Here is a 19306-nt window from a genome sequence, read left to right as displayed (position 1 = left end):
CCATCCCATTGGATATGTTTGTGTTGTTGTTAGCTGTACTTGTCACTTGTACATTTCATTTAATTCATCAGAATGATAGAAGCTTAGTTCTAGTTTAGCATCAACATTGAGTAAAATACAGCAGTCGCTGAACAAGAGAAATGTTGTTTGTATCACAGAATAGTTGCATCTCATTTGCATCTCATTAATCAGTCACTCTGTGCAGTGCCTCGGTAAACTATCATGTTATTTTTTTTCCATTTTAATTGCTAAACTGATCCTGCTAAAGTATCCTGTATCAATCTCTCTCAGATATCATTATCACTGTGCGCTATGACAATTTCATCGATCATAATGTACTCAACATTCTCTCTGAGCCCGAAAAGTAATCAAATTCATTTCATTGTCTCCATAATTAAAAAGCGTCACACTCTAATCTGGAAGAGCCTTTTAGTAGAGATGTGTAGTGCTATAAAGGTTACAGTTATGTTTTTAGAGACTCTTCTTCGGTAATGCTGAAGTACATACTACTCATGAAACAAACAAAAAATGAATTTATCAGACCTACTGTATGCTTTTATCAGATGCTTCCATCAGAATGAAAGTAAATTAGGATAAATCATAATCAGTTTTACTTTTGTAAAATCCAATTTGGTCGTTGTCAATTGAATTTATCGAGGACCTGTTTTTGGCTTACAGTATGTATTTGTTTTATATATTTGTTTTATTAACTCTAGGAAAATTTTGGTGCACGGCTAGCATGAAATAAAAAAATAATAAAATGGTAATTTAATATTTTCTGCATCTCCTAGACTAGATACACTGTCAATATAGTAATATGAAAAATTAGAGCATTTATATATATACTCCAAAGAAAATACATATAAATATCTACAAATCTTAATATGAAAAAAAAATCTTCCATTATTGTAAATAATCATTTTAAATTCAAAGATACTTTAATATACATGTAGAAAACAGCTGATGAATTCCAGAAACCTCTGATATAGCACGTTTTACTATCAGAACGCAACATTTGTGCAACAGTGTCTACGGTATATGTACAGTATGCTGTTAAACTGAGTGTTAATTTATAATCTGACTGTTTTAATTAATTAATTTTTAGTCACAGACCTACACATATTCAATGGAAACTGCACCAAAGCGGCATCATTAAGCAATAACCATGGTGAGTTATAATGGAACAGGGTGCTCAAGGCGCCAGAGAAAAGAGAGAAAAGAAAGCCCCAAAAAAAAAAATAACAAAAGAAGTATTGGTTAACATTGATATTTACGAGTGACGGGCTAACCTGTCTCCCCACAACCCTACCAGGCCTACTGTAGAATGAACTGGTAACCTTGTGCGCACCCTATGACCGACTCCTCCGGTCAATGCCCTTCCTTCTCATGAGACCACTTCGCTTCCCAACATTTATTGAATGAATGCTTGATGCATAAGATGAGTTTTCAGAAGTTCTTTTTAACAAGGTGAGGGAAGCACAACATCTGAGTTTCAGTGGTACAGTAATTCATTCCAGATGCTAGGAGGTACAGTAGCAACTTCGGACGATTTGTCAACCCCATGTACAGTATGTTTAGATTAATTCCATAACATTAATGTGTTAGAGATGCGTAAATAGATAATTGTACAGTTTACTTGAAACATCGTTCTTGCAAGAGATATAGATGTATATCTGTACTGTACAATATACAGGGTAATAGGTTGAATATTAAGAAAAAACACATCTCAACATAAATGTAGATTTGAGCTCAGGAGAAAATACAGATTTGGAAAAACTTATATCTTTGGTTTGTGGTCAGTAGGTGAAGTCAACTGATATTTCAATAATTATGTACCTGGTATTTATAACTGGTACACCTGAAGATAATCATGCTTAAAAAAATAAAAATGAAGGCCATTGAAGGTAAAAGGGTTTCATCATCTTTTACTTTATTGTGGTTTAAATTCATATTTTAAAAGCATTTGGCTGCAAATTCTACAGAACCACACATGTGGAGGCTATATTCTACCATTCCATATAGACTGTTCTAAAGATGTAGAAATGAAAAAAAAAAAATGAAAAACCAAGCGGTGCAAGTCAAACCAAGTCAATATGTATTTGCCTTATTTCTACAGTAGTTTGTACCAATTGACAATGCACATTTAAGTGTACAACTTGTGTGTGGGCGCTTGAGTGGATAATAACCTACAAATAAATTCTCATCCATTCATATTGTTCCCAAAAAGGTTGTGGTACAAAATTTATTAAAATATGTTATTCATTTGTAATGTCTCAGTCATTTAGAATGCTGCAAAGGATGCTGCAAAAACACTGCGATGCTAAAAAAAAAAAATGTAAAAAAAAATCGACATAATTAGCAATTACGTGTCAAAATGTTAATGTGAATTGAACTTTGCCATGAAAGAAGCCATTTTTTGGTGGAACTACTCCTTTCACATTAATTATGATTATTATTATTAATATGGATCCTTATATAGCGCAAATACTATAACATATGTATATTCAAATGCGCTTTACATGATTTACCATGTTTGGGAACAATATGTAAATTTACTCCAGTTAATGCTTTGCTCTTTTTCTTTTTATTTATAATATATTCTTTTCAGTTATATTATTCTGCATTTTATCCATTGGTTTCATTTACATTTTCTTTTATTTTTGTTGTTGTTTGCTACTTTTGAATTTCCCTCATTTTTATCTTTTCTATTTGTTTATATTTTAATACATTATTCTCCTTTTTGTTGTTATTTATTTGATTTTCTCTCCATATATATCTCTCTCCCGTTCACTTTTCTGTTTCTCTGATGTATAGGCCATACCACAGTTTTGCATGAACAGATTGCCGTCTTTGTCGGTACCCACGTAGCGCCCACTTCGTCACCGCTGCTCGCAAAACACAAAAAACACCACAAAAAAACATTGGCCATGACCGACCGGAATCAAGGAGGGGGAATATTCAGGTCCTTCAGGAAAAAGAAGAACCGTGACGCCCAAGCCAAAAGTAAAAATAACCAAAATGACATGATACGTATATCATCACAGAAACTAAAAGAAATCACCTGTCGCAAGTGACATTGTGACACCATTTTTTGGAATTTTGCTTTCTTCTCTAATCACCAATTAACAAGCTTTTGTCATAAAGTGACTCCATTCTTTCAATTCCACTCCTCTCTCTCTCTTTCCGCCTTCTGCCCGCAGGGAAGGTGTGGGGGAGGGGAGGGGGAGGAAGAGGGTGTGTTGCTTTTCCTGTAACTGTCACACCTCTGCTTTCTGATCTAACATATTGGTTTCATTTCACACATAATTCACAAAACTACTATCTTTGTTTTTGTTTTTTTCCCCTGCTGTGCTCTCCTGTCTAACATAAAGAGTAAGTACTGTAGGAGGCCCTTTACTGTACTGTACTGAACTTTAATGTACTGTGCTATACTGTGCTGTACTGTGCTGTGCTGTACTGTACTGAACTTTACTGAACTTTAATGTACTTTACTGTACTGTAGTGTGCTGTACTTTACTGTACTGTACTGAACTGTACTGCACTGTGCTATACTGAACTGTACTGTACCTGTACTGTACTGTACTGTACTGTACTGTAGGAGGCCATTCTTCCTTGTCTGCTGCACTGTATATTAATGCAATTAATTCTCTCTGGAGCATGTACTAATCCTGAATATATACTGTATATCCTCACTGTTCTAGCCAACCTGTTAACTACACAACAGGTTAACCAAGCATTCCACCAACGTTTAGGTCCCTGGATCTTCCAAAATGACTGAGCTAAATGAACCACTTAACCCCCCCCCCCAACACCCACCCCATCAGGATCTAGGCTCAAAATGCCAGAAAGCTACAGTGGCATCACTATGGATTGGTATGGGAAAAAAAATACCTCTCTAATATGAACTCATAATAGTCAAGATCATTTGAAAGATCCTCGAAATGTAGCAATATTTGTTGTATAACATACGTATATATCTGCATGTCCTTGCATTGAAGACTTGCCCCAAACCGTGTGCCGCGTAAGTTAACTTTCTGTTGCTTGCAAATGACGTTTTGTTTGTGTCACAATTTTTCATTCAATGTCGATCTTCCGCAATAAATCCTCAAATATCCATCTCCATGTTTGTTTATGTCATGTTTAGATCACTTGTATCCCGAGAAACTTGGGCTTCGTAAATTTCACCAAAGCTCTCTCTGAAATTTATCCACTATGTTAAAACTTATTTATGAAATAGTTGTTGGAATATATATATATATAGAGCATACATCTCGTAGTCTATAGAACAGCGTGCAATAATGAACCACAGCTGTATAAAACTAGCGGTGGTGCTGTAAATTAGATACATTTTGAGATCTTTCATTTGCATATTTTTAATCATTTCTTCATCTCAACCCCATTAACTAAAAGTGTACAAGTTATTTATAGCATAGTATGATGTACAGTGCACACCAACATGAATTCCAATCAATAATCAGTACATTTTGTCTCCATACATATTTCATCGTATAAATTATTGTGCCTTTCAAGGTTTCAATACATTTGCCAGTGATCTGTGGTCAAGCCATGCATTATATATCTTAAATCTAAGCCCTCAAATTCATCCTCCTCTGGCCTGCTAACATGCATGCACGATATTTGGTCCACAAAAGTTCAAACTTGACAAAATAGGGAAATCTACTAACTAACAGGTACTGTATGTACAGTACTTTTCCATATGATCTGCCATTCGCCATTTCATATACACTTCTTTAATGAAGATAGCAGTGAACCAAGCAGTAGTTATCAGCTGAAAAGGTTCAAATTGCTAGATCAAATATAGATGATCAAGCTTTTTCCTCTTTGCTCTCGAATGATTTTTACTTCTTTATTAATTTTTTATTAACCATGCAATTAATTGGCTTAAAGAGCTCTATATTCCAGCTCGAGTGTGGCAAAGATGGTGCTTGTAAGAGAGCAAACTGTCAAGTGTTAGTATGCCTGCCAGTATATATGTAAAAAAAAAATTGATAAAGTCGAGACAAACTGATTTTTTATACAAATTCAACTATCCCTCCCCCCCAAAAGGAAACCATTATGGTTATATGACATGGTTTTTAGTGTTTATTATGTTTTGTCTTTGTACTTGTGGAGGAGGGGGAGGGGAGGGGGGAGCCTGGTAATAATAAGAAAAACTATTAGCTAGACAATGTTATAAGTTTTCAGCATTGTATTTTGATATGATAATGGTCTCCAAAATTGATTCTCTTTCTGTAGCAGCATTTGCTAGATTTGATAAATATCTTTTGAGAGAAAGCATTATATAGACATAAGATAAAGGCTTGCTCGGACATTTAAACAGTAAGTTACACACAAAATGTGAAGTAAATATCGCTAGGCTGGGACTGGCTGCTAGGATTGGTTGGTATGTTTACCTGACAGAATTAAAAGTCTTTTCATTGCATTTTATCGTGCATCGATTGTGCTTGTAGATTTGCATGTTCCCTCTGCTCTTACTTGTAGCCTGCTTTTAGATCATATTTTGAGGTGTTTTCCCCCCCTTTTCTTTTTCTCTCTTTATTTTAATGTATATCTATCTATAGTGCTCCGAGCGATGGCTTTAATGGTTTGATGTAAGTCTCAATAATCCGTAGAAGTGACAAAATAAATAACTTGATCGAAATTGCAATTTCTTTCCGAAAATTGGATCTGGTCGTGGAAAACAAATTATTGATCTCCAACCAGCAAAATAAGTTGCTGCATTAAATTTCATGTAAGTAATAACAGGTCTTCCACAAACAGATCGAACCAAGTCAGCTATTTTAGTGAATAATATATATGACAATCAAGTTTGCACAATACTTCAAAATTTCTAACTATACTGTATGTAACATGTAGAACAGGCAAAAAACTTATACACTTCATATGTACATTTTTATGCAGTACAGTACTGTACTGTATCTGCCTAGTTCCAATGTCTGGCTTAGTCTTGAACAACAGTATGCAAAACTGGGTGCTTAAATACCACTTAGCAGTACTAAGTGAATCAAGTTGCTGGTTCATATTGTCAATATCAAAACAATTCCTCTTTCCAGGAAATAATTTTAACCTTCAAAATTTGGTGTAGCAGTCTTGAATGCTCTGAAATTTGTCCCTGAATTATAAAATACTATGACTCCTGTGTAAAATTGAACTGCATCTGCATCTTTTGATATGTATATACAGTACATAGCAATTCGGCCATTTTGCATAGTAGCTCCGTCCACCCATAGTTCCTCTGGATTAAGCTATGTACAGTAGTATTTAGAGAGCAGTATTTTCTGAAACTGCTGATAGCCTGATACCCATACTGTATGTATGCTGCATCTTGTATTGACCTAAGAATTCAGTGATGATGTACATCGGTGAAACATAACATTAGTATAGTAGTCAATTCCTGAACTAGAAACAAGGAATTTACCTCCGCATGAATTTAAACTCAGTTCTTAAATAATAAGGTACAAAATAATGTGACATTAAATTTGTAGGACACAACATTTTCTTCATTGGTAGTTAATAGTTAATAAACTAATGAAAGTAAATATTTTTTTTTATCTCCTTTCATATGTTACTAACATCATGATAAACCTATAGTAAAAATCCTTGCAATACCTCTCAGAATTCATTGGGAAGAAAACCAGGAAAAAATAAAATAGATAAAAAAAGAAAATGCTTTCCTCGATAAAATTTCAAAGTTTGCCTCCTTTTGACAGGCATTTTAATTTATACCCTGCATACTATTTATATGCAGATCTTAATTGGATCATAGAAAAGAATGAATTGACAAAAAGGAAAACAATTTCCTCTCGTGTTTGCTCACGGAATGAAGATGCATGGGATGTGGTAATTTTGAACTCCTTCAGATAGGAAACTGCTGTCTAATATAAGCTATGAAGGCCATGCTCTACTTTAAATCTCTACTTTAAAGTAACATTGTCCAGTATGAAGAGGAGAAGAATGTGGAATAGTAGAATGGAAACAGTTAGATTACCCCCGTCTCACCTAACTTATACTTTTCAGTCCAGATCTTACCAACCATTTACATCCTCATGTTTACAAACTTCTGCTAAAATTTGGTGAAACTATCGGTAATTAATGGAGTGTTTGGTTGTTGTTGTCTACAAGTCTGGATGGACCTCCAAAGGGATTTATAAAATATACCATATTCTATAAGAAGATTCGTCTAGACCAGAGCTGGGCAACCTATGGCCTGGGGGCCACATGCGGCCCGCCAGTGATTTTTTTGATATGTCTCAAGAAAAAGGAAAAAAATCAATCTATTTTACATCATCACAAAAAACGAGCTAGCTGCTTAGAATTTATCGGCACTAATGATGCTGTCAGGTAGGCCTATTATCCCCATTAATTATCAACTGTACTGTATTGACATTATGTTTTTGTGAATACAGATTAAGTACACACACCTATTGCTTAAAAGTCCTCGGAATCAAAGGTTTGAAATCAACAGCAGGTCGTTGGTTAGGTGCGGCCCAGTCAATTTTTCACTTCTTGTATCTGGCCAATTCATTCAAAAAGGTTTCCCACCCCTGGTCTAGACAGAAGTAGTTAGGCTAATATGATTAAAGTTGTTCATTTTTTGACACTGCATTGAAACAGACAAAATTGCAGCTCAACCTATAAACCTAGCGCATGCAAAAAATTTTACCATGGGTTCGTGGATAAGTAGATACAGTATGATAATTTTGACACAGTTTCAAAAATGTTGTCATCTTTTTTTTGTCTTCATTGAAAAACATATTCATTGACAGGTCTCAATCCCTAGTGTATATAAGCTCTTCAAGATGGGCTGACAAGTTAACTACATACAGTTATGGATGGTATGTCATGATATTTCCCTGTTATAAGTGTACAGTAAAACATACCGCTCTATGTGTTTTAAGTCCAAAGGTCCTTATATACTAGTTCAACTAGTGATGAACTGCACACCCCTAGATATAGTCAAGTGTGCGCTGGATCACAATATACTGTGGGTTTATTCCATGAGCTGTTTGCTTCCAGAAGCAGTCTGTAATTTCCTTGTTTAACACATTACCAATTATGTCTTTGATAGTTATGGTATATATAGTAGTTTGAAAGCAAAAATTACGGTCTAGTGAGAAAAAAAGACACTTCACACAGTGTAGTTAATATCGATACATTCCATGAATGATCTTTTAATATTTTACAGGAGATCTATGTTTTACCGAATCTGGTTATTAATTATTCAACGTTGTTAATCAATTATGAATACTTCTCAGTTCCTTTCTATGTTTTAATAATCTTAACATTGTGTTTTCTTGGTCAAAGTTAAGGGCCTTAAATTACAAACATAGTTCTGGCAGGTTGCTTGATCTTTTTCTTTCAATGATAAAGTTTTTTTTGTCTAATATCAGGTAAGTTTGACAGTTGCTTATTGTGAGGAAATGTTTTGTGTTAATTTAAAAATCACATATTTTTTGTTTTAGTGATGTGGTACACTTGAAGTGGTTATGATTTGGGGTTGGTTTCTAAGGGCTATATATCTATAGGTTTAATATGATGGTTAGTCTTGCCATGTTGCTACTGATTGTAGCTGTCAAATTGCATTTTCTATCATATTTAATCTCACAGATAGAAGCTTTTAGTTTCTTTTAATATGCAGCTCAGCTGTCTTTCTTTTGACCAACAATGTAGGGCGTGGGCACAACTTTGTTCATGGTCATAACTAGGCAGATTCTCTTGTACATTTTAACAGTGAACATTTTATAAGTAGGGAATAAGTATAGGATCCCATTGAAGTCTGTTGAAGAAATAGTATATATTTCATTTTCTTGGATGGAAGAATTCGTCGAAGGACATATCTATGGGTTAACTTTCTAAACTGTAGATCCGGTGGGAGTTAGGAGAAAGTGGGGCTGGATCGCATATGGGTAATAGAGGGTGCAGTGCTGAAAGGTTACAATTTCAGTAGGTTATATTTGTAGATGGGAAAGTGTGTTTAGCAAAATGGAGACAAGTTCAATACTGTTAGTATTGTCGCACTGAGTCGCAGGCCGCTAACTTTCAGGGAAGTATTTTGAAGCCTGATAAATTTATCAATGCTTCTACTGTATGTAATGGGAGAGGCTTGTGTTCATTTGATCAGGTTGTTCACTTTCGATTGCTTTTATGATAATTAGAACCTGTTGCGGTCAAACACTCAATAACAGCACTCAACGACACTCAATACCAAATAAGCATGTCATCATTTCAAATTAAGAGTCAAAATCAAAAACTTGTATGCAAAACATTTTGATGAGAGATCTTATTTTTAGTTAAGTACACATGATCCTTACATGAAGGGAAAACTTGTTAATTGGTTGCAAATAATTCACCCTGCGAAATTCATGTACACAACGAACATTTCCATTTTGATCTATTAATTGTGGTTTCCGTTGATATATTTACAGTATATACTTGCTAAATTAAGTAAACATGTTTTCTTTTTATATATTTTTTTTATTAATTTTTTATTATTTTTTTTATTTCTCATGACATATACATACAGACAAATACAAGATTAACTTAAATTATTTAACACGAATAAAAAAAAATTCAACCCCATCGGCAAAGTACAAATTACTGTGATACTCCTATGAATAATAGTAATGTTCAAAAACTATATTTCAAAACCTAATAGATTAGACCACGGCTGCCAATATCTCTCCCATATATTTACTTTCATATTCTGCTTAAAAATATAATGGTTAAGTTTCAAATAATATTTTAAATAATCTAATAAGGAACGACATGATGGTATTTTCTTCTTCAGTTTTAAATGAAAAATATGATACTTTACTAAAATTATTAATAATTTTAACTAGCGGGGAAAAACCCCCACCAAAGCTGCTAATCATTCATCGACAAAATTTACATGAAATGACATTTGTAAACTTTGCATTATTCAAATTCTAGGTGATTTCAAAAGACTATATTTTGATATTGCTTGCCAAGAATTGACTTGAAGCAAGTAGGTAGTTCAGCCCCTTTCACTGATAAATATCATTATTTCTAGTTGTCCTGTGTACAATAACCAAACGAGGAAACGAACAGTTAGTGACTGTGAATTAATAGACAATATTCTGTAGATAATAATAATGCTCTGCTTACCCCGTAGCTGTATCTTCCATGATACATAATTTGCTAATATTGGATGTATGGAAAATAAGGCCAGGGATTAGAAACACAAGGCCAAGGTAGAGGATAGAGGGTAGGGATAGAGGGGAGGGGATTTAAGAGAGGGTCAGAGGTAGGGAAGCAGAGGGAACGGAATAGGCAAAAGGGGTTAGAGGGAAGGGAAAGGGAATAGGGTAGGGATTAGAGGGGATGGGATAGAGTCGAGGGGAGGGGAGGGGAGGGGATAGAGGGGAGGGATAGGGATAAAGCACAATGGTAAATAGGAGGGGTGAATGGGATGGGTGAATGGGAGGGGTAAATGTGAGGGGTAAATGCGAGGGGAGGAGATTTTCTGGTATGTTTGTTTGATCAATCGGAACATACAACTGAAATGTGGATTTTCCAGAACATTTCCTTTGAACTGATTTTCTATTTTGGACAAAACACTAAATACAGGACATGTCTTGCGGATTAACAGTGTATAATACAAGAGAGTTTGGTTCATAGTATACAGTAGTTCAATCTAGGTTAATCCGTCTTGCCAGTTACCGATGATAATTTGAGGCAACACGGTAGTACATTATACAAAGACTCCATATATCTGCGAGATTAAGTCTTGCAGTATCTACTAATTATAATGTATTTAAATGAAGTGAGTTGCCTGTCACAACTCCATGCTCTTTAATCCATCAGCCATTTAATCCCTCAAGCTACTGTTTAATCTACTTAAAGAATGACTTTGGAGACAATTGAGAGTCACATAGATGCATTAAAGGGACACCTTGTGTATATAGCTATAGAGCTGGAATAAGGGGATGATTCACCTTGAAGAATCAAGATGTAAGAAAGCAAAGAAGGAATGGCTGTATCAGTCAAAGAACATAAAATCGAATTTCCATATTTTTAAATGCTCAGAGATTTTGCACAATATTTGAAAACATGGAGCAAAGTCTTTTCAAACGAGACTTTCCATTTAAAATTTTTTTTAATATTTATTTATATTTAATTTTTTTATTTAGAGAAAATTTTAACTTACAGTGTGTTACTATATTTCCCTATCATGGCCACCATAGTGGACTCTATCCTCGTGTAGGATGGGTGTGTGTAATATAACCACATATAGGTGTACATGTGACATACATGTACAGTATACATACATGCAACATACAGGCTTCAGGTCAATATATCCACTTCAAATCTTGAGATGAATAAACAGACCTATAGAGAAGCATGGTATACTCAAACAAATAGTTTGTCTTCTTCAGTTAGTCATTAAAACTTGTACAATAAGCCTTTAGGTTATGTTGTTATATACTGAAAGGTCCAAGTTGGTCAATGAGGGATAAATATGAATGTAAAGTATAGTATTCAACAGTGTAAGTTAAAGCATAACTGTCATGTATTCAGTATTCTTGGCCATTGGGCTTCACATGTTAATCTGTTACTAGTTTAATACTAATTAGTTAATATCAAAAGCTATTGAAACAGTTAATGATCTCTGCATGAGTTAATTATGGCCGCCAATATCATTTAGGCTCACTGAGGAGGAGCCGGAGATCTGCACATGATATCACTATGCGTCAGGAAGGATGAGGGGATGGCTGCAGATTAGTGTACAGTAGTACATAGTTACATAGCTACACAACACTTAGGGTACACACTATCCTTCAGTGTGTAGTTTAGTACATAGATGGTTCTGTTTAAGAGGTTACACAGTACTAGTATATCACCTATGGAGACCATGTCTCTCTCAGTAAATAAATATTACAGTACACACAGAAAGTAGATTGTAGCTTGTGGAGTTTTCTTTTTAAGTTTCAGTAAGAACAAAAGAAGGAAGAAAACTGTCTGTGTCTCGTGAAATCTCAAAAAATTTCCGAAAAAACTTTGATGCTCTAATGATGTCTAAATTCTATTCATGACATTTTGCAGGAAGTTCCAAGGACATTTATAAGTAATAGCCGGAAGCGACTGGAGGCCACAAGAAGAGGAAGGGGGGGGAGGGGCAAGGGAGGTAGGAGCATGGTTAACTGTATTCTGTGTTTAAAAGGAAATATCTACGGAAATCTTAATTAAGCTTTGCCCCTGTAGGAAGTCATCGAATCTATATATGCTATCATGCCTTATTCGAGGCCAAGATGTTTAAATGAATTCAGTTTGTTTGTATCACAATTTTGGGGGCACTATGCTTCTTACTGTAAAAGCTTTATATAGTCCTTATTAATTGCACTAACATGTCTTACATGCAAATATTCGAAGGGAACGATCGGGGGGGGGGGGGGGGCAGCAAGATAAGTAGTAGAAGTATTTCTCTATTCTGTCATATAGTGAGCAAAACCAAATATAGACAGCGATCTTGTGGCAACACTACACTACAGTATGCATGCAAGCCTATACAGATTTGATTCTTTACATAGAGAACAGATTTAGAGAACAGATTTACTTCATGCAGGAATCCCAGTTACTATACTTGTCTTACTGTAGCACTCAAGGTATGATTCAAACACTATAAAGTGTTTCATTTTATGACTGAAGATAAATTTAAAATGGAAAATTTCAAAGAAATTTGTTGCTATAACCGAATTCGAACCAGTGACGGCCGGGTTTCAGGCCCAGATCTCTCCCAGTTTACTGAGCAATCCAGCTCTTAGTGGGTGGCGATCCCTACATATAATATGTCAGCCATTTCTTTGACTGGGGATCATTTCTGACTGGCCTACATTGAGCCATAAAGTTCTTTGCTCCTTTCCATTGTTTATAATAATTTTCTCAGTCAGTTTTTCCATTGAACGTTTAACTTGAACATATTTTACATGCAATTTCCTACCTACTTTTGCTTTCTATGTTATAGGTCAACTGCAAAGCAAAACACATCCATTATATAAGTACAGTACTTGGCAATGGGTGAATGATTTATATATATATCTAAATATCTTTTCAATTTTGTGTTTGCTATTTTTAATGTTCAGGAGGATTACCAGCAATTTTTTTTGGCCTTATTGCTTAATGCTACCCCAAAATATAAAAACCACAACTTAGAAAGTTTTTGTTGACTCTTATATTTATGTGACAAGTCATGGGAATCATATGAGAAGACAAAATATTTTCCAGATCATCATATTTATACCTCACATACTGATATATATATATATATATGCTAGAAAGTAAAAGTAATGATGGCCCGCTAATGTTCCAGTTTCACACTAGCATTTGATTGCCACCTCTCACAGTAATGTTATTCACTTTTTGAATACATCAATTTAATTCCTTCTTAGTTGAGAATAAGCTGGGAAATTGTTGTTGAGGTACTACTTTCAAGCAAGTTTTTTAGTGATTGTTAGGTATAAGAAGTAGGAACTTTTAGATGAGCTTAGGGTGATTCAAGGGTGATTCACATATATAAAGAAAGAAGGAAAATATTTTGGATAGTCATACAGGAAGTGAACCACACCAATACAGGAAGTGTTGCTAAGCATGATTTAAAACTTCTATGAATCGTGATAAAGTTGAACAATCAGTTTCAACTACCCATGACTGAGGTAGCCACCTGCATATATTAAGGTAAGGAAAGTTATCCTTCCACCGTCAATCCATCTAAACCACATCATGAACTGTACAGCAGTGAGGAATGGATTACGGTCAGTGAGCTATGTAAAAGTCTTTCTAGAGATGTCTTCCAACGGTAGGGATGTATTTACACTCTGTCATCTCATATATAATTTAAGGCAGCTTCTTTTTTCAGGTCATTTTCGTTAAGTTTTGATCTCCTCGCTAAGTACGATTAGTTTCGATAAAAAGAATTTAAGTTGTAACAATAATTATCTGTTCACAAGCTTAGCTAGTAAACTAACACGACTCGAAACATTTTTGCTCAAAATGAATCGAAAGGTATTGACAATTTATCCATGAATGACGACAGCGTAATTAAAACGACAAGTTTGTGCATTTTGTCGAAAAGAGGTCAAAGTTTTTTCTCTGCGATGTCCTCATTGAAAGGCCTTCATATGAAATCAACCAAGTCAAATGTCGAAGAAATTGGTATATAATAATTATTATATAATAATTATTGCATCTAGATGTCAACATCCTGCAAAGAAACCACCTATTTTTCAGATTGACAAATTTCTTTGCCACAAGGAACTAGAATTTTATTCAAATGTATGACTTCCTCTGTGATAATTTCTATCTTGTAAGGGTTTATGACCGTGCTGAATTTCAAGATCAAAAAAGAAGAAAAATTTAACAAAAAATCATTACCATAACCAGTACTGAGATGTCAATGACCGACCGTAATTGTATAGATCGGTGGAAAAATTTGGTATAAATTTATATTATCTTCATTTATTTGTCAATAAATCACTCTGTGCATACAATATAGTTTGAATTTTGAGTATCATATTCTGCGTGTGAATGTCAGAAAGATCTATGTAGGACGACACAGACCTCCGTGCGTGCGTGCGTGCGCGCAGCTGAGGTCTGGGCGAAGAGAATTAGAGAGAGAATTCGGAAATGAAAGGACATATTTGTTTAGAGAGATCTTTAGAGAGATGTTATGCATATGTAACATGGATCAGTGCTTCCGTCCGGTAATGTGTCTCTGACGAGATGAATTATGTAAGCAATTCTTACAGCCACTTTTACCCGTTTTGCAAGTGTTAAGGTCTAAACTTAACCCTGAATATTACATCTCACTTGATGGCTGAGACAATAACGTCATGCGTGACCTGTTACTCCTCTCGCTGATCATGACATTTGATATTTACTCTGAACCGTCCTACATGATTGAGTGTACCGTTAAGTGTCATCGACAAAGACCACTACGATGTGAGTACTCTGCAGTTCATGCCGGGGAAGATACGCTGTGCTATCTAACAAAATCCACCCCAAAAATTTTTTGATATCCTTTACCGTCTGCTGCAGTTGTTGTCGTGGTAACCGTCTGCTACAGCTGTTGTCGTGGCATCAGGATAAAGGTTCGACGGTGAAGAAACGTCTAAGGTTGCTCCAGCGCGGCGGTAATGATTTGCAGTCTGCGGCTAAATTAACTTTCTCGAATTCGGCTCAGCCAAGTTGGTAAAATGCAGTCCGTGACAATTTATGAATTTGGACCGCTGTGGGTGGAATTTTGGATTTCTGTCTGAGAAGGACGACTAATTACTGGCGAGAAACGGCGTAGGCGCTCCGGGCAGACGCTCTCCTGTGTAACTGACTATGAAATTTTCTGGGAAGAGAGAAAATTGAATTACAATTTATTCACAAATTTTGAAGAAAAACTGTCTCAGCTGTTCTCTAAAGGATTGAGGTGATGTCACACAGTTCAGATCGATGTCTGATATTAGCAGGTCAGGTGACCTCATTACCATCTTGTTGCTTCTTGAGTCTTATGATCTGTCCAGTACTTTGAAAGATTCCATGTTGGAGGGGGGGGGAGGGGCGGGGGAGGGAGTGTTGGAGGAGGGAGTGTTGGAGGAGGGTAATAGTTACTCATGTTATATCAATTAGTATCTTAAACGCCCAAGTTTATTGATTCACTCACAAAATTTAGCTTATCAAAATTACCTGAATAAAAGAAAAAAAAACAGGGAATAATAGTTGAAATTTAATACATAAAAGCGATGTTATTTCAATAATTGTAACCAAACAATAGACTGTAATTGTAAAGTATGACCATTAATTGGCTTTGAAAAGTTGTTACTTGGAATATTTATTTCAACTTATAAAACTGATCTCAATTTATAAGGTGTTCAAGTGATAGAGATTATATCTTTAATTTTGATTAATGAAGCTTGGAGGTTTTCTTCAGGATCAAAGCTAAGAGAATTTACAATTATGATAATATATGTTAATGGCTGAGCACTATAATTGGCCTTAGTTAATTCAGTGGCCATTCCATTGATTACACAATCAAGGGGTTCCTCGTGTTTGGTATGGGTCAACTCTGGTGGTCTCCCCCCCCCCCCCTCCCGAGTAAAATTTAATGGTGACAATTCTGATAGCTTCTTTCTTAAAACTTAAAATAAAGAATAATTTGGGAGTCACAAGATTTTTGTTGTTGAATATTTTGATCATAGAGAAACCTAAAAATAAGTTAGAAACCAAAATTGTTATAAAGAATTTCACAAAGAATTGAAAAGTCTATTCATTAGCTGATGAAGCAAGCCAATATTTGTTTCATTATGACTAGCATTTAGAAAAAACTTCAAAAATGCTTTCGTGTTTTATGTCAATCAGGGTATGAAGTCATCAGTTTTGATTGCTTCACTTTCATGGAATTGTTTTGATTCTGCAAACCTTGGTGCACTTAAAAAAAGAGTAATTTCCCAAGATCATTTGGAGAGATTTAAGCAACTTTCCTGGAATCTGAATTAGTCTTTTCCTTTTACATGTGAACATCCATTGACCCCTACTGCAATCTCTGCATTATTAAAACCATTCGCGATGCAGTAGCAATTAGAATGTTAATTACGCAGCCATGAAAGTCATTTTTCAGAACGATCTGTCTGTTAATGAGGTTTGAGGGAAGATTTAAAGTGCTGGCTGACCTTTACCGAAATATTTTAAAGTCATAAATTACATCATTTTGTTAGTTACAATATGTAAGAGACTGACGGTAATTTACGAAACGTAAGCCGTGTTTTCGTTGTGTGTGTTTTTTTAATGTTCACTGCATGTAGTATAGAAAGAAGAACATAATGTATGCTTGCTTTGACAAAGAGTGACAGTAGTCATATCCCATTTAATATTCCCTAAACTAAACATGGAATCACCCAATATTCCAAGATGAAAGCATGCCTGTAAATAACTCTTTGTAATATGAGAGAGGCAATATCACGTTATTATTACCCTTTTCCTTTCATGCTCATTGTTACTTGCACTATCAACCTATCCATTTCCATCCCTCCCTCCATTTTCATCCCTTGTTTTGCACACACTGCTGCCATTTTCTTTCTTTCTTTTGTTTTCTTTCTTCTCTCTTTGGTATATTTTCTTTGTTTTACTTTTTAGTACAGAGAAGTTTAGAAGTTAAGAGGAATAGTATGTTAAATATATGGAGGTGACCTCTGATGTTTTTTTTTCGATCCTAGCAGTATTATCGTCAAGTAATCAGTTCCAGTTCTGATGCCGATCATCGCTAAATTTCCTGTTTTTTTTCCCTCCCCTCTCCAGTTTCAAAAGATGACTCGTTCGTAAGATACCGTCAGCCATCTGAACCAATGGCCACTACTGCGGTACCCACAGAGAAACCGGCCAAAATCAGTCCTTCAGAACATAAGGCCAAGAAATCTAGTTGGACAAATATCTTCAAGCCTTGGAAATGGCGAAAGAAGAAGAAGGACAAGGAAAATAAAAACGGTAAGATTTTGAAAATATATCAAAGCTAGTCAACATCTAAAATATCAAAGAGAGAGGAAAAAATGATAAAACTGTTAGCAGACTTGTATGTATGTATGTATGTATGTATGTATGTATGTATGTATGTATGTATGTATTTTAGATCCTCCTGTAAGCAGGAACTCGCGAAGAAGCCTCATTGGTTTATCAAAGCCGCAACCTGACCGAAGTCAGTCTCTTAGATGCATATTTAACGTTCATGATTGTCAATTGTAAACAACTCTGTAACTAGACGACATACATGAATCTTGGAGTGACTCGAACTCGGGACGTTAGGATTGAGAGGCAACAGCGATAACCACTGAGCTAACACTCCTTACTGCTGATCCACTGTACTGCAAGAAAGCCTTTGTAGGTAATTAATGTCAAAGCTACCGTACTCTTCAAACTGTTTCGAGAGTAATAATTAATCATTAGAACAATGAGTAATCCAAAGTGAAATATTAATATACGTGTGGCCAATTCATTCAAAGTGAGTGTCATTTGGTAGGTATCGTACAAACATGATCACATATCCTGGGTAAAATGTCACCCAGGGGTCATGTCACATAATTAAGGAGACAATAAAACAGAGACAAGTTTTAAGTCTTACGTTTCTGTCTATGCTCTAGTGGTTTGATCCGCAGTAAGTATTCTTAGTAACGTGATTATAGTGACACAAAAAGTGCTAGATACAGTATGCTGAAAGTGGTCACAGTTTCGGACACTTAAAAAAGCACTCTTTTTCAAATTCTTTGATAACTGTGGCGTTACTATCTATGCATGCATGGTATTTATAACCTTTGAAATAGTTTTTGTGTTTTAAAAGGTTTTCATGGTGCCATCACAGGCAGCTGGTATTCACTCATTGTTGTGAGAACCAGTCCTGATTGAAATATTGGATGCTTAGTAAAATATAATGATTTTCTTCACTCCTGTCCAAACTACCTATTTCCTTTATTAGCAATTTAGCATCATTGAACCATGCAGTTTCAGCTTTCACTGCCCAGTTCCTCTTTCTTCCAAATCTCTTCCATGTGGGAATCGGTTTTAATATGAGTCCAGCCAGTGAACTGGGTGGGATAGGAATGATGCATGGCATTATTCTCATAATCTTTTGGGTTAATTTTGTTGCTCTTCAAAGGCAGAGGATTGCCAGGGGGTGATGTTGCCGAACTGGGTTAATATTTATGAACTTTTGAGCTTATTTTATTCCTATGTAATTGATCTAAATGTTTCCTATTGATGGTGTTTTGGATATAACAATTTCAAATAGTGAAAAGGAGAAAATAATAAATTGTAGCAAAACATATTTAAGAAAATAGAGAGGACTGATGAAGGTATTTATATGAGCAATACTGTCCCTTCCTCCCCTCCTCCTCCCTCCTCCTCCTCTCCTACCCTCCTCCCCTCCTCCTCCTCCCTCCCATCATCCCCTCCTCTCCTCATCTCCTCTACTCTTCCTCTCCTCCTCCCTTCTTCCCATTCCTCCCTTCCTTCCCTTCCTCCCTCCTTCTTTCCCTCATCCCCTCCTATCCTCTCCCTTTCTCCCCTCCTCCCCTCCTTCTCTCTCCTCCCTTCCTCCCTCCCTCCCTTTCTCCCCTCCTCTCATCCTTCTCTCTCCCCTCCCCTCATCCCCTCCTCTCCTCTTACCCTCTCCCTTCCTCCCCTCCTCTCCTCCCTTCTTCCCCTTCCTCCCTCCTCCCTCCCCTCATCCCCTCCTCTCCTCTTACCCTCTCCCTTCCTCCCCTCCTCTCCTCCCTTCTTCCCCTTCCTCCCTCCT

The 19306-nt window shown here is 35.8% G+C and overlaps 1 protein-coding gene across 11 annotated transcripts in view; it reads left to right on the top strand.

Annotated features, from left to right (window-relative positions):
* The window catches only part of LOC139973558 (uncharacterized), a 103355-nt gene that overhangs the window by 46855 nt on the left and 37194 nt on the right, over positions 1-19306 (top strand). For 5 of the 11 annotated variants that reach the window (XM_071980327.1, XM_071980321.1, XM_071980325.1 and 2 more), the window contains 2 exons: positions 2815-3003; positions 17320-17505. In XM_071980327.1, the coding sequence (XP_071836428.1) occupies positions 2928-3003; positions 17320-17505 (262 nt within the window). In that variant the 5' untranslated portion in view covers positions 2815-2927. Of the gene's footprint in view, positions 1-2814; positions 3004-13695; positions 13835-17319; positions 17506-19306 lie in introns of those variants that run through there. The other 6 variants (XM_071980329.1, XM_071980331.1, XM_071980328.1 and 3 more) reach the window with 2 other exon arrangements.

Source organism: Apostichopus japonicus, chromosome 9, assembly GCF_037975245.1.
Source record: "Apostichopus japonicus isolate 1M-3 chromosome 9, ASM3797524v1, whole genome shotgun sequence".
Lineage (NCBI taxonomy): Eukaryota > Metazoa > Echinodermata > Holothuroidea > Aspidochirotida > Stichopodidae > Apostichopus > Apostichopus japonicus.
This window is presented reverse-complemented; position numbering and strand designations above follow the sequence as displayed.